The 13,934-nt window shown below is 37.3% G+C and overlaps 2 protein-coding genes across 3 annotated transcripts; one reads left to right on the top strand and one right to left on the bottom strand.

Annotated features, from left to right (window-relative positions):
• The first annotated feature begins 309 nt into the window (after nucleotides 1-309).
• Nucleotides 310-8,144, top strand: LOC147169384 (phosphatidylcholine:ceramide cholinephosphotransferase 2-like). 2 transcript variants are annotated; one of them, XM_086081682.1, is made up of 7 exons: nucleotides 310-679; nucleotides 2,173-2,589; nucleotides 2,766-2,883; nucleotides 3,923-4,076; nucleotides 4,827-4,993; nucleotides 6,437-6,595; nucleotides 7,203-8,144. In XM_086081682.1, the coding sequence occupies exons 1-7, from the start codon at nucleotides 324-326 to the stop codon at nucleotides 7,218-7,220; spliced, it is 1,389 nt and encodes a 462-aa protein (XP_085937808.1). In that variant the 5' UTR covers nucleotides 310-323; the 3' UTR covers nucleotides 7,221-8,144. The 2 variants fall into 2 exon arrangements, with proteins under 2 accessions (XP_085937808.1, XP_085937807.1); XM_086081681.1 differs by having other exon boundaries at nucleotides 311-679; nucleotides 6,437-6,578.
• cyp2u1 (cytochrome P450, family 2, subfamily U, polypeptide 1) lies at nucleotides 8,049-13,900 on the bottom strand. The gene is made up of 5 exons (XM_086081679.1): nucleotides 13,071-13,900; nucleotides 11,434-12,084; nucleotides 10,080-10,241; nucleotides 8,780-8,947; nucleotides 8,049-8,711 (listed from the first exon to the last, which is right to left on the bottom strand). The coding sequence occupies exons 1-5, from the start codon at nucleotides 13,480-13,482 to the stop codon at nucleotides 8,530-8,532; spliced, it is 1,575 nt and encodes a 524-aa protein (XP_085937805.1). The 5' UTR covers nucleotides 13,483-13,900; the 3' UTR covers nucleotides 8,049-8,529.
• Nucleotides 13,901-13,934: the final 34 nt, after the last annotated feature.

The following is a 13,934-nucleotide window of genomic DNA, read 5'->3' as shown; positions in this document are numbered from 1 at the left end:
ACATCAAAAACACAAAACCAAGTCACTAAAAAGCAGCAAACGATAGAAACAATAAAAACACAGTGAATAAAATAAAACAATCATAAAAATCAAAGTTGATATGCCTTTCTGAAAAGAAAGGTTCTAAGTCATAAAAGCCACCGTGTCGCACATTCGTCTCAACATTATTCACACAAAAATAAGTTCTTGTTTTTCAGATCCACATCAAATCGAGAAAATATTTGTAATTGTGGATCTGAAAAACACACATGTGAAAATCCCGAATTTATCGGCGTGAATCATTTTGAGGCGAATCTCTCCGCACAACCATCAAGCCGGCCACCATGCACACAAGAATGATAGCGAACCTTTGTTCGGCACATTTAAAGTCAAACGTCACCGCTCCACTTGGCTTTATGACGCCGGCCTGCTTGACGTCGGCGCCGGGTGAGTCGAGTCGACGCGATCGCTTGCCATTCGAAGGGACCGAGTGGGATGGACGCGAGCGGAAGAGCGAGTGGCGGAGTCTGGTCGAGGCACGGAAAACGATAGGCGGCGGGGAGGAGCGAGCCCCGGAAGGCGAGGGTCTGTCCCTTGAGGAGCCGGAGCACTCCTCCCTCAGCCGAGAGAGTTCAGCGTCATTGCGCTCTTTTGCCGACACTGCGACGACACAAGACACCCGAAGGCCTGACGAGCACAGGTACGACCCATCCGAAACTACCAACAATGGCCACTTGATGAACTTAACTGTTTCAGTTTGACAGGCAAGTGCCTAAACACAATTTGATTTTGGGGCCCCATCACCGCCAATAATAGTGATTATACTATTGGTCATAGTCCTAGAAATGTATTTCACGTTCTACTCTTTCATTATGAATAATTTATACTACTATACATGTGAGACTTGTTAGTTTGCAACCCGCAATGATTAAGGCCATCAAAAAGGAGGTAACTGGTGCGAAAACTTGCAGACAAATCTTTGAAGTACTGCAATATTTGGCCAAAATCAGCAACCCCCCCCCCTTTACTGGCTACACAGAGCCCCAAACAGAAGGCTGTCAGGTTGTCATCTGAAACGTTAGCAAGTTAAATCAAATGCATGAAGAAACATCAAACACGTACTTAAATATTGATGTTAATGAACAGAAATACCTGAAACAAGAAAATAATGTTGTATGAATAAAATAGTTGAATTATGTAGTAGTTATTGTTAAATTTGCAAAAACAGACTTTTTTTATATATATATGGGAGCTCATGTTGTGACTGTTGAATCTCAATTGATCCCATCAGTTTTTAAGTCCTAGTAGTCCCAAGACTCCAAGAAACACAAACACGATAGTTAGCATTTGTAAGTATGTTATTATGAAAGTTCTATCTATCTATCTATCAAATCTCATCATATCTTTAGCTATAAAAACAATATTACATTTCTGTTAGTACTAGATTCTATTTAATATAGAAAGAAACATTTGTAATGACCAACAACAGCACATAGAACCAGTCAAATATACAGTAGTTTATAAAAACATAATATCTGAATATAAAACATATCTATCAATTGCAGATATTATCTTAAAATATTTCTAACTATGTTAAATAAAGATAATTTAGCCAGTAACTAATGACTTTGAGGAGGAGGATGCAATGGTAAAATTTATTTCAATAATAATACTAATAATAATACTACTACTAATAATAATAATAATACATTTGATTGGTGAAGCACTGTACATTTAAGATCAAATCTAAAAGTGCTACAACGGTGCATCATAAAACACAACAATAAAACCAATACATTAAAAAGCAGCAAACAATAGAAACTATAAAAACACATTGAATAAAACAAAACAATCATAATCATCATATCATATTATATCATATCTCATTTGAAAATTGTCATCTGGTTCCTAATTACTGTGCGAAAAGATCACCATTGATTTATGATTGAAGAATAACATTATTAAAGGAGTAGAGCAAATTTGTGATCTCAGAAGTGCGTATGAAACTGGTAGCGCTTCACAACATTCAATACGCAACACTTCTGCCAATGTTCACATTTTTAAACGATCACTTCCACAACATTACTAGGAAATTACAATGTCCCTCACTGGTTAGCTAGCTTTCTTTCCGCTGAAAATAGTACTACAATTGATTGAACTAAAAATAAAGAATGCATTGAATTCCTATTGCAGTGCCAACACCTCCACCCAGAGGGCTCCCACCCGTGAATGGACAGAGCAGGCAGCCATGTCGTCGTCGCAGGCGGATAACACCAATCAAAAAATGGGAAGCGGTGCCGGGTACGGCATTGAGAAAAAACACAAGGACTACGTGAAGATCTCCATGAAGGAGCCCGAGGTGAACCGCCTGCCGCCGGAGTGGTGGAAGACCACGCTTCTCTTCTTCTACGCCGGCCTCAGCCTGGTGCTGACCACGGTGGTCATCACCGTGGTCCACGAGAGGGTTCCGCCCAAAGAAAACATACCGCCGCTGCCCGACACCTTCTTTGATTACATCGACAGAGTCAAGTGGGCCTTCACGGTTACGGAGGTTAACGCCATTGTGCTTGTGACCATTTGGTTACTGCAGCTCTTCTTCTTTAAACACAAGTAAGACGTTTCGCTCACAGATTGAGGCAGACGTAGTTGTTTATGGCGTCTCACTTAATGGGTGATGACTATTAATTTTATGCAAATTATTTCAAAGTCAAATTCCCATAACATGTTGACTTCAAATTCAAATACTGTCTTACGTTTGTCATTAAATAATCATTTATATCTTGCAGGTCCATAGTGTGTCGACGTTTTTTATTCATCCTGGGCACCTTGTACTTGTACCGCTGCATCACCATGTACATCACCATCCTGCCTGTGCCCGGCTTGCACATGACCTGTGCGCCCAAGGTGAGGATGACACAAATCCTTGAGGTGTCAGCAACACCAACAAGAGAGCGATGGCCTTTTCTTTTCTTTTTGCCACGGGGACATCATTCATTTTATGCGTAAATATTTTAACTCATTCATTGCCATCGTTTATTGTTTAAAATAATATATTATATTATATATAATATATATACTCATATATTTATTTTTGTATTTATTTATATTTTTTGAATCTTGTTTTTTTAAATTTGTACTTTCATTGATTTATGTATGTATGTATATATTGCTGTTTTTATTTGCATTTATATTTATTTTATTGTATTTAATTTTGGAATTATGTTTTTATATCGTTTTTAGTTTCACTTTTATTTATTTATTTTTAATTTGGATATTTTTTGTCCTCCCTATTCATGAGGTCCCTCACACAAAGAAATAAAACTAAAATAAGAAATAAAAGAACATTCTTTACCAACTTTGACAGCTTTAACATTTAAAGATACATATTTAATGGACTGGCAGTGAAGAAATTAATAGTCATACTATTCCATATTTGCAATGGCAAAATTCCAAAATGAATGAAAATCTTTTACAATTTTACCGTCCTTCCACTTTTGTCAACCGATTCCAGATATTCCAACGTCAAACGCTTCAGCCCATCAGACATTTGCTACATGTTAGCATACCTATGGTAGCATCTGTACACTTCTCAATAGAAATAGTGCCAGAACACATGGCAAAATGTAAAATTGTGTATGCTAGGACTGTAGCATTTTGGCCTCTTATCAATTCCTATAAGAAATAATATACAAGGCAAAAAGTAAAGCGGTCTGTGTTAGCGCTTTTTGTACTTAAATTGCTGTTCGTTATATGCTAGCATACCAACTGCTAACATCATAGCACTTTATGAATCTCCATTAGAAATGGTACTGGATTACAGACAGAGCAAGAAGTAAAACCCACCTCAAGACTTTTTGTACCGCGTTTCTCGCTCACTGTTGATACAAACCGCCAGCGTTTTCTCAAAATCTACATCCTCATTTATTCTGCTTCCCATTGTCAGCTCAACGGAGACTCGTACGCCAAGTTCCAGCGAATTCTGAGGTTGATTTCCGGCGCCGGTCTGTCCATCACCAAGTCCCACATTATGTGTGGAGACTTGCTGTTCAGTGGGCACACCGTGATGCTCACCCTCACCTACCTGTTTATTAAGGAATGTGAGTCTCTTTTTTTTTTTTTGTATAGTAATTTTGTTATATATACAATGATTATAAATATATATGTACATAGTGGTGTGAATTGCCTAGTACCTGGCGATTCGATTCGTATCACGATTCATAGGTCACGATTCAATTAATCCCGATACGAATCTATAAATTGATGATTGCGATTTTTTTTAAAAACTCAAATTTAGAAAGTACAAATCAGTAAACTTGTACTGTACACAATTTGTATGAAAATGTATTTATTTATCTGAAAATTCAGGCTTATAACTGAGTCACTGCATTTAACAAACAGGTCTGTTTCATGTTTGAACAGTGCTGAAATTAAATATTAAGGCTTAATGTTCCATTAATATAACATTCTTCCATGCTTAATGTGTAAATCCTAACCCTAAGGAAGATGTTTTGTTAAATATTCCCATAAAAAATTGATGTTTAAAAATCTATTCGGCCGCATATTGAATCGATGCTGTAATATCGCGATATATTGCAGAATCGATTTTCTAACACCCCTATATGTACAGTTTATAACGTACACAGATTTATATATGGTCCCCTCCAAAATAATTGGAATGGCAAGGTCAACTTCTTTGTTTTTGTTGTACTATACTGAAAACTGCTTATTTTTGGCGTTTACGCAAACATGAAGAGCAAAGAAAGTTGTCTAAGGGGAATGGCCTGGAAAAAAAGAAGAAGAAAGTTGAGTTGGTGTCACTCTTGCGCTGACGTGGGTTTTCCCCGCAGACTCCCCTCGTTCGTTCTGGTGGTACCACCTGATGTGCTGGCTGCTGAGTGCCGTGGGCGCGGTGTGCGTCTTGGTGGCACATGAGCACTACAGCGTGGACGTGGTGGTTGCCTACTTCGTCACAACGCGACTCTTCTGGTGGTACCACAGCATGACCAAAACACAAGTGGGTATCACATTTTTCTGTTCAACAGGGTGAGATCTTGTGACATTCAGATATTTATTTTTCATGTCCCCTGTCACCTTGTAAGGTTGAACATTGTCATAGTTAGATTTATTTTTGATTAGAATGCGTGATTTTGCAATATTTATTTATTACAAAATTGTGGAGTATTTGTAGCATTTAAATACATTAAAGCGATTATGCGAGCTCTTTTAACATTATTAAACTATTAAACTATATTTTTTAAATACAACACATATTTTTAGCATAATTTTATTTATATTTAATTAACTACTGTGATATAATTTAACACAAATACAAAATAGTGTAATATTCGCATCATAAAAGATATTTTAACATTATTAGGCTTACTACATTAAAAACAATTAAATACAGCACTGTGATATATTTTTAGCATGATTTTCTTTTCTTTTTGTATTTTGAATTAATTGACTACTGTGATATTTATATATTTATATTTGTTATAAATAAAAAATTGTGTGCTATCTTTTATCATTTACCTTTTCTTAATTCAAAATGTGTGACGTCTTGTAATGTTTGTTTGAATATTTGCATTACATAATACTAAATAGCATGTTAAAAATTATTAAAGAAATTGTACCAATTAACTTTTTTTTTTATAAAACACTACAATATTTTGTTTTTAAATATTTTAATAAAAACTTTAACATTAATTAAAAACTAGTGTATCTTGCAACACGTTTGAAATAAGTAACTAGTAATATATTGTAGCATTCAACATTTTTAGTTTGATTTGTAAGTTTAAAAGTAATGCTGGAAGCTAGGTTATTGATTATTATTAGTAGTGAAAATGAAGCTTCATGAAGCTTCATGAAGCATGTGCACTATTTTTTACCAACCGTGCTATCTAGAGAAGTGCTTCATGATGCATCATTTGTCCATCACTCGCTTTTATTAACTAATTCACTGCCATAAATTCATTTAAAAAAAGGATTATTAAAAATGATGGGGCAAGAGGCGAATACATTTTTTAAATTGTAATTAATCACATGACTTCACTCGTTAACTCACGATTTATCACAAATTCTATATGTTCTAAATATACAATAAAAAAATTATAGGTTTTCATGCTCTTGTTAACAAAAGTGGATTTTTTTTTAATCTAATAGAAATTGTTCAAATTAATTTTTGACGTTTATAGCCGTCAACGGCAGTGAATGCATTTTTTTTTTTTACGTTTAAAGCCGTCAACGGCAGTGAATGCATTTTTTTTTTTAAAGAAAGAATATTAAAAATTTTGGCCGACTTCACTAGTTAACTTGCGATTAATCACAAATTTTATGTACAAAACTAAATGTACAATAAAAAAATCTAGATTTTCAACACAGTGTGATATCTTGTAACATGATTTATTTATTTATTTTTTGATGATGATGATGGCATGATTTCTGTTCTTGTGCGTAGTGTCAGTGTCCCCTCAACAACTACCTCACCAACACTTGGTGGAACCCGCTGTTCAACTTCATGGAGCGGAACGTAAAGGCGCCCGTGCCGTGCGCGTACGGCTGGCCCCTCAGCTGGGCGCCCGCCTGCCTGAAGACCCCCTGTAAGAAATACTCCATGGTACAGAGCACGCGTAATGAGTGACAGACTTGTTAAGAGGGGGGCCAGCATTATTAGTGTTTTCCAAGCTCTGTGGCGTCAAGGCATATTTTACATCCTCCAAAAATGTCATTCCTTGGGCTGTACAATGGATTTAATTTTAATAGATTTTTGCTGCCATGATGAAATTTATGTAAACATTGGGAATGGTTATATTTAAAATGTGGTTTCTGCTCAGCTCATCGAGCAGTCATCCAACCACCAGGGGGCGAACACAACTGGCGCGAGAGTGAGTCATGCTGAGAAGAAAAAAATAGGTTTAAATGTCAAACGATGGCCTTACCTGCAATTGGAATTGACTTCCCACTGATATTTTAATAGTTCCTGAAAATTTCAGGTTAATCAATTTTTTCTAAGGTACTGAGTGCTATGAACATTTGAAAGTTGCAAGTACCAAAACTTTAAACCCGTTTTTTTTTCCAAACTAGGGTTGTTAAAAAGATTAAAATTGCAATTTTTTTTAGTTACATCCATGTATTATATACCATTTTAAAGGGAATTCATCTCAATTTTGAATTTGAGGACCCTTTTGCCATAGTCATGGTCACATATATTGTCTTTTTGTCAGGCCCTGCACGTCAGCTAGTGTTGTACCGGAGAATTGATGAGTCCGAGGATAGCTCACCGCAGCCGACGGTGATGCGTGATGCTGATTGGTCTTAATTCTTTGGCTGTCGAGGGACAAGAGCTCGGCTGCGACTCGTCGGAAGTCGCCAGCGAAGACGTAATCGTGACTCAGCACAATGAGGGCTCCTCCCGTACGTGGAGGAAAGTCACTCGTCTGGTTAGGAGAGTGACGTATGGTCATTGCGACAGAGGCATAAGGCCTCTCGGAGAATGTGCAGAGTGTATTTAGGGTGTGATTTGTGATTTTTTTTTTAACTCATTCAATGCCATTGACAGCTATAGACGTCAAAAATTCATTCAAACTATTTCTATTAGTTTTAACATTTTTTCCCACTTTTGTTAACAAGAGTGAAAACCTAGTGTTTTTTTATATTGTATTAGGACAGATATAAAATTTGTGATTAATCGTGAGTTAACTAGTGAAGTCATGCGATTAATTACAATTAAAGATGGTACTTGCCCGACGCCCCTTATTTTTAATAATCTTTTCTTTAAAAAAAAGAAAAAAAGATTATTAAAAAATTATGGGCATCAGGCGAATTTGTAATTGTAATTATTCACATGACTAGTTAACTCACGATTAATCACACATTTTATATCTGTTCTAAATGTTAAAAAAAATATCTAGGTTTTCATACTATTGTTAACAAAAATGGAAAAAACTAAATAGAAATAGTGCAAATTAATTTTTGACGTCTATAGCCGTCAATGGCAGTGAATGAGTTTATTAATTACGTTTTTTGTGTTTGTTTTATTTCTTGTAGATAGCATTGAAAACGCAACATAATTGTTAGTAAGTAATTTACCTGTCGTCACACTATCGGTGACTGCTTCACATATTTATGGACAATGAATCTTATATTAATAAAATAATAAAACCTCATGTCAGACCATATTTTCAGATGTTAAAAAGTCTATTAGTGCATTAAGAAATTAGCATTAGTGGTTGGCATGTCTGCCTCACTGTCCCGAAGTTAAATTCCTCCACTCTAGGATTAATTACCTGTCACAGGTAAAAACAAGACCAAAAAAAAAAATGTGAAAACAAACTGACTACATGGATATTGTATCACCAGGCTTGTTCCAATTAATTGTGAATAGACCGCAAGGATTTTGATATCCGCAGCATTAAGTGCAGCTGTGGAGTTTCGCCTCTCATCTTTTCTCTTCGCCAAACTGACCTGAAACGATACAAAGTGTACCTAATAAAGTGTCCAGTGACTGTATATTGCACCCTTTTGCCTTTCTGGGCATCCATTCGTCTGCCTTCACCCGCGAGGGCCGACGCACACGGCGAAGGGGCACGGCGCCAACGTCAGCCCGAAACGTCCGTGCATGGGAGGCGGCGGCGTTCCCACCGGCAGCCGGAAGGTGAAAGCCTGCAGTAGGCCGGTGACCATGAGGAAGAGCTCCATCTTGGCCAGCTGCTCGCCCATGCACACCCTGCGACCTGAAACCCAGGGTGGAAACGTTACATCGGTTCACATGCGGGTTTGCCATCAAGGATGAGCGGCGTACCGATCCCAAAAGGCATGAAGCATTCTTTTCTCGCCAGCTTGCCCTCCTCGTCCAGGAAGCGCTCCGGCTTGAAGAGGTCGGGCTGGTCCCACACGGCGGCGTCTCGGTGGACGGACCACAGGTTGGGCAGGAGGATCGTTCCTTGCGGGATGGTGAAGCCTCGGAAGTCTGCCAACGTGTTGCGCAAAAGTGAAAATCAGTTGTGTAGCTAAAAATCAAGTAAAACTAAGCAACTTTTAGGTCGTTCTCTGACCTACATTATATGTTCTAATATTTGTTCCATTCAATTTGATTTATTCCCAACAGTCAAATTCTCTTCATTCCGTAGCGTTTCTCTTGGCTGCACTGCTTCCATTATGTGTTTTTTAGACTTTTTCCTCCAATCATATTTCACCCTCTGTATAATGCCAAGTCAATTTAATCAATACAGGGCCTTCAGAATCAGTGGTGCAGGCCCACTTAATTGAAATTATTAACTCATTCACTGCCATTGACGGCTTTAAACGTCAAAAATTCATTTGAACTATTTCTGTTAGTTTAACATTTTTTCTCCACTAACAAGAGTATGAAAACCTAGAAAAAAGTTGTTATTGTACATTTAGAAAATATATAAAATTTGTGATTAATCGTAAATTAACTATTGGAGTAATGTGATTAATTACAATTAAAAAAATGATTCGCCTGACAACCTAATTTCTAATAATATTTTCTTTTTTTAAATAATCTTTTTTCAAAAACCAAATTTTAAATAATATTTTCCTTTCATTTTTAAAATTATATTTTTTCAACAAAATAAAATATTATTTAAATTAGGGCGTCAGACAATTAAAAATTTTAATTGTAATTGAACGCATGACTTCAATAGTTATTGATTAATCACAAATTTTATATCTGGTCTAAATGTACAATATTTGTTTTCTCACTCTTGTTAACAAAAGTGGAAAACATTTTGAACTAATAGAAATAGTTCAAATGAATTGTTGACGTCTATAGGTCAATGGCAGTGAATGAGTTAACATTGCAATTGTTTTTTTGACAAATAAAATTTCAAATTCATCTTCACAGGGCCTATCATAACAATAAACAGTAATTTAGCTGAATATTTTTCCCAATAAAATAATGGATTACAGTTACCTACATTTTGTAATTGGATTACATAATCTGTTGATAGTGCAACATACCCAAAAATATATTGGTAAAAAAAAATTCAGTAAAAAGCAGAAGTTGTACACACATCATAATCTCCTTGACAGATAAAAAAAAAAAGAAGTTGGCACGATTTGTCTTCGAGTTGTGTCACCTGTGGTTTTGGACGCCATGTGTGGAATGCCCAGAGGAACCACGGCGGTCAGCCTCTGGACCTCCATGATAGTGGCCTCGGTGAAGGGCAACTGTCCTCGGTCAGTCAGGGACGGCAAACGGCCTCGTCCAACCACCTCGTCCAACTCTGCCTGGATCTTATCTGAATTCATGGTAGAAACAAAAATGTTATCATCTTAATTCTTCCGTTTTCTATACTTCATGAGAGTCACGGGTCACCTGGGAACTATCAGCATAAAACTCCTAGAGTGCTTTTTCTTACTAAAAAATTAACTCACTAACTGACATTTTCCTTGAAGCAACCCCCTTTGCTCCCGGCTGTTTTACTGGATTTTGACCCACAGAATATTGTGTTCCATTGCTATAAAAACATGGAACCCACCAAAATAATTTTTTAAAAATCAGTTTCTATTTTGCAGCAATAAGCATTAGAATATAGCTAAGTTTCATCATTATTCCCAAATCTGTTCAAAACACTGACAAAAAGATCTCTTATACTGTGTTGCCACCTGCTGGCCGTTTTTGTAATAACTACCATTGCTTCAAGCATTCTCTTCAGTTCTGAGGCTGCATCAAAGTTTTTATTTAAATTTAAAATAGAATGTATTCATACGTTTTTGAGAGCAAATTAATTAATGACATTCCCATTCATTACAATGCGAAAAGACGTTTTGAGATGTATAAAAATATAAATTCAAATGTGATTTTTCATCATAATTAATCGCATGACAAATTTAATATCCGTTCTAAATGTACAATCATTTTTTTTCTCAGTTTTCATACTCTTGTTAACATAAAAGTGGAAAAAATTGTTAAACTAATAAAAATATGGCTGCATCTTTTAATCATTGATACGGTGATTTCATAATTCATAAAATGGAGTTACAATTACAAAGATGTACTGTACTGTAAAAAAAACCGAGTGTGATATTGATTTGTGTTGAGGTCATTTGTCTGCCACTAGATGGCATAATTGCATCTGTAAGATGTTGGCAACAGCTTAATGCATTTTTCTTTTCATATTAAGAGCTATCTAATCTTTAACATGAAGTAACTTGTGAAATTCCGCAAATTTTTAAAATTGTAAAATACAACTTGACCCCATTCTCCACAAATATACACATTGTTATTAAATGTATTACTGCTCAATTTTGACGTGGATGTGTCTGCTGTGTTCCTCCAGTACAGGCTTTCCAAGTAAGGGGCGGTCATTAATCGCATGTAAAAAAAATTTGTGGCGTTAAAAGAACTTGAAATTAACGCACTAATTTTGACACCAAAGGGGGACGCCAATTATGAGCAGATCTATTTGAGGTGATTTTTTTCTTTTTAACCTTGGACGTCAGGATGCACAACCATGTAGAGCAAGATCCACAGAAGAGAGTTGGTGGTGGTGTCAGTGCCCGCGATGAAGAGATCCCCAATGATGTAGAAGAGGTAGTCCTCGTTGAAGCTGCTGTCCTCCACGCCCGCGGCTCTCTGGGTCGCCATCTCCACGAGGTACAAGTCCACTAAATCTCTGGGGTTCTCCGGGTCAAGCGTGTCGCGGTGCTTGGCGATGATCCTCTTCAGAAAAGCGGTGATGTCACGCTCCACCCGCCGGAGCTCCCCAAAGACGCCGAAGGGCAAGTGGTAGAGCGGTGGGAAGACGTTGATGAGGACGGCTGGGCTGTTGACGCACAGCTCCAGGCCTCGCACCATCAGGCCAAGCAGGGTCCCGAACTGACGGTCGTCTTGGGGGAAGCGCTCGCCGAGGGCCAAAGAACAGATGACGTTGGAGACGGCGTTGCTGATCAGCGGCGCCAAGTCAATACCGCCTGTGCCGACCTCTAGACGTCGTCGCAGAAGCTCGCTTTTGACCGTCGCCAGGCCTTGGAGGATGCACGGCTCCAGGCTAAGTTTCCCCACACCGAAGGTTCGAAGAGAGGCGTGGCAAAATTTGCGGTGCTTTCTCCACACCGGCCCATACGGCGCAAAGACGATTCCTTGGGGAAAGAAATATATAGTTGTCAACATAGAGTACATTTAGGACTGATGCAGGTTACTTCTACATTTATAAATACCCAGCTTAAATGCTATAAACGCTCATTAAATTAACTGAAAATACCATTACAGTGGAACTCCGCATACGTGTGGTTCAGCACCCGTGGATTCACCTTTTTGTGGATTTTTTTTCAGCACCTTATTGTTTTTTGTTGGATGTTTCAGTGTTTTTTTGTACAATTTTTATATATTTTTATGTATTTCAATGGTGGTTACATATACGGGGATTTTTGCTAGTCATGGGCCGGGATAGTACGTATCCTCCGCAAGTAGCGGTGGTCCATGGTAAAAAAGAAAAAAAAGAAGAAGAAAAAAAGGCCGTAATTTTTGGGGGACAAGTGAAAATGCCATTAAATAAATCCAAATATCTTCAAACTAAAAACTCTTTAAATAACTCCTTACTAAAAATACAATTTAATAAATTTATACGATGAAGTAAATAAATAACTAAATATTGCAATAATGGTCGGGGTCATCAAATAAAAATTACAATTACATAACTAAATGTATATTTTAAAAAAATTATTCAAGTTGTAAAAAAACTAAACATGCAACTATATAACTTGTTCAATAAATATAACTAAAAATATTATATACATTTCAAAAAAACTAATTACACATAACATAAATGACTAAAAATGCCATTACACTAAAAATGTTACAAATAATTCCATAAATACAAAATGCAATAAAATAAAAAATAAAATTGGTCATTGAATAACTGAAAATGCCCTTGTGAAGCATTTTTGAGTGCCCAGAAAAGCGATATAAAGCTGATGCAATAATGAAACAATAATGTAATTAGTGTCATTAAACAACTACATAAGTCATTAAATAAAATTAAGTGTCATTAAATGCATAACCATTCCATGAAATACAATCCATCTATTAAAAGTCCTTGAATACATTTGAATGTTTAAAAACGCACCTTTGCGTTTGGTCATGATGGTGACCGCAGGGATATCCGGCCTGTCTGAGAACACTTCGGGATGGTTTAGCAAAGCATCCCTGATGACGTCATAGCCGTTCAGCACCACTATCAGCTGCGTGCCCACAAATAAACTGAACACGTCGCCGTACACCGCAGCTTGCTCCCTCAGCGCCTCCACGGGTGTCGAGGTCGGCTTCGACGCCTTCCCGAACCTCCTCCGGATGAACGAAGGGATGAGAAAACCCCCAAAATTGCCCACGATCGGCAGGGGCTTCGGACCCGGAGGAATGTTAGCCAGGCGACGGCGGCGTTTCAGATGGTAGTGAACGGACAAATACACAACGGAGAAGACAAGCAGAGTCGCAATGTTTACTTCAGACAGCAATGAGTTGCTCCAAAACGGAAGCATAGTGCCAAGGTTAGGGCGTTAAATCCGCTAAACTAAGCCATGTTTGTTTTTCTGTTTGTAAACAGAGACAAGAACCATACTTCCGGTGTTTTGGGCGGAAGCTGCTCTCCTATTGGTTTACAGAGAAATAGCCTTTTCTGATAGGTTAAGGAATACACATGTCTTTATCCCTGGATTATGACTTCCAGGCATGTATAACCGTGTCATGTGAGGTTGAATTTGAATTCGGATGTCTGATTCTGAATGTAAATTATTTTGTTTGTTCGACATAAACTATTTAAAATTTTAAATAATCAGTGAACAATCCTTTGACATCGAAGGATTAAAAGAACACACGAGGTCAATGAGTTGAAAGGAGAAGCTAATCAAAGACGCAATCAAACCTTTCTCTCCTACACTCAACCAATGAAATTGTGGTCCGTTGGTCATGTGACACTGATCTGAAAGGAATA

Source organism: Leptonotus elevatus, chromosome 8 (genome assembly GCF_054856555.1).
Source record: "Leptonotus elevatus isolate MCC_2025b chromosome 8, RoL_Lele_1.0, whole genome shotgun sequence".
Classification (NCBI taxonomy): Eukaryota; Metazoa; Chordata; class Actinopteri; order Syngnathiformes; family Syngnathidae; genus Leptonotus; species Leptonotus elevatus.
This window is presented reverse-complemented; position numbering and strand designations above follow the sequence as displayed.

Coding starts and splice junctions, on each gene's coding strand:
- LOC147169384 (XM_086081681.1), top strand. CDS start 324: ATGCACACAAGAATGATAGCGAACCTTTGTTCGGCACATTTAAAGTCA. Junction 4,077..4,826: donor CTACCTGTTTATTAAGGAAT/GTGAGTCTCTTT, acceptor TTTTCCCCGCAG/ACTCCCCTCGTTCGTTCTGG. Junction 4,994..6,436: donor ACAGCATGACCAAAACACAA/GTGGGTATCACA, acceptor TCTTGTGCGTAG/TGTCAGTGTCCCCTCAACAA.
- cyp2u1 (XM_086081679.1), bottom strand. CDS start 13,482: ATGCTTCCGTTTTGGAGCAACTCATTGCTGTCTGAAGTAAACATTGCG. Junction 8,948..10,079: donor CATGGCGTCCAAAACCACAG/GTGACACAACTC, acceptor ACACGTTGGCAG/ACTTCCGAGGCTTCACCATC. Junction 8,712..8,779: donor CTTCATGCCTTTTGGGATCG/GTACGCCGCTCA, acceptor CCTGGGTTTCAG/GTCGCAGGGTGTGCATGGGC.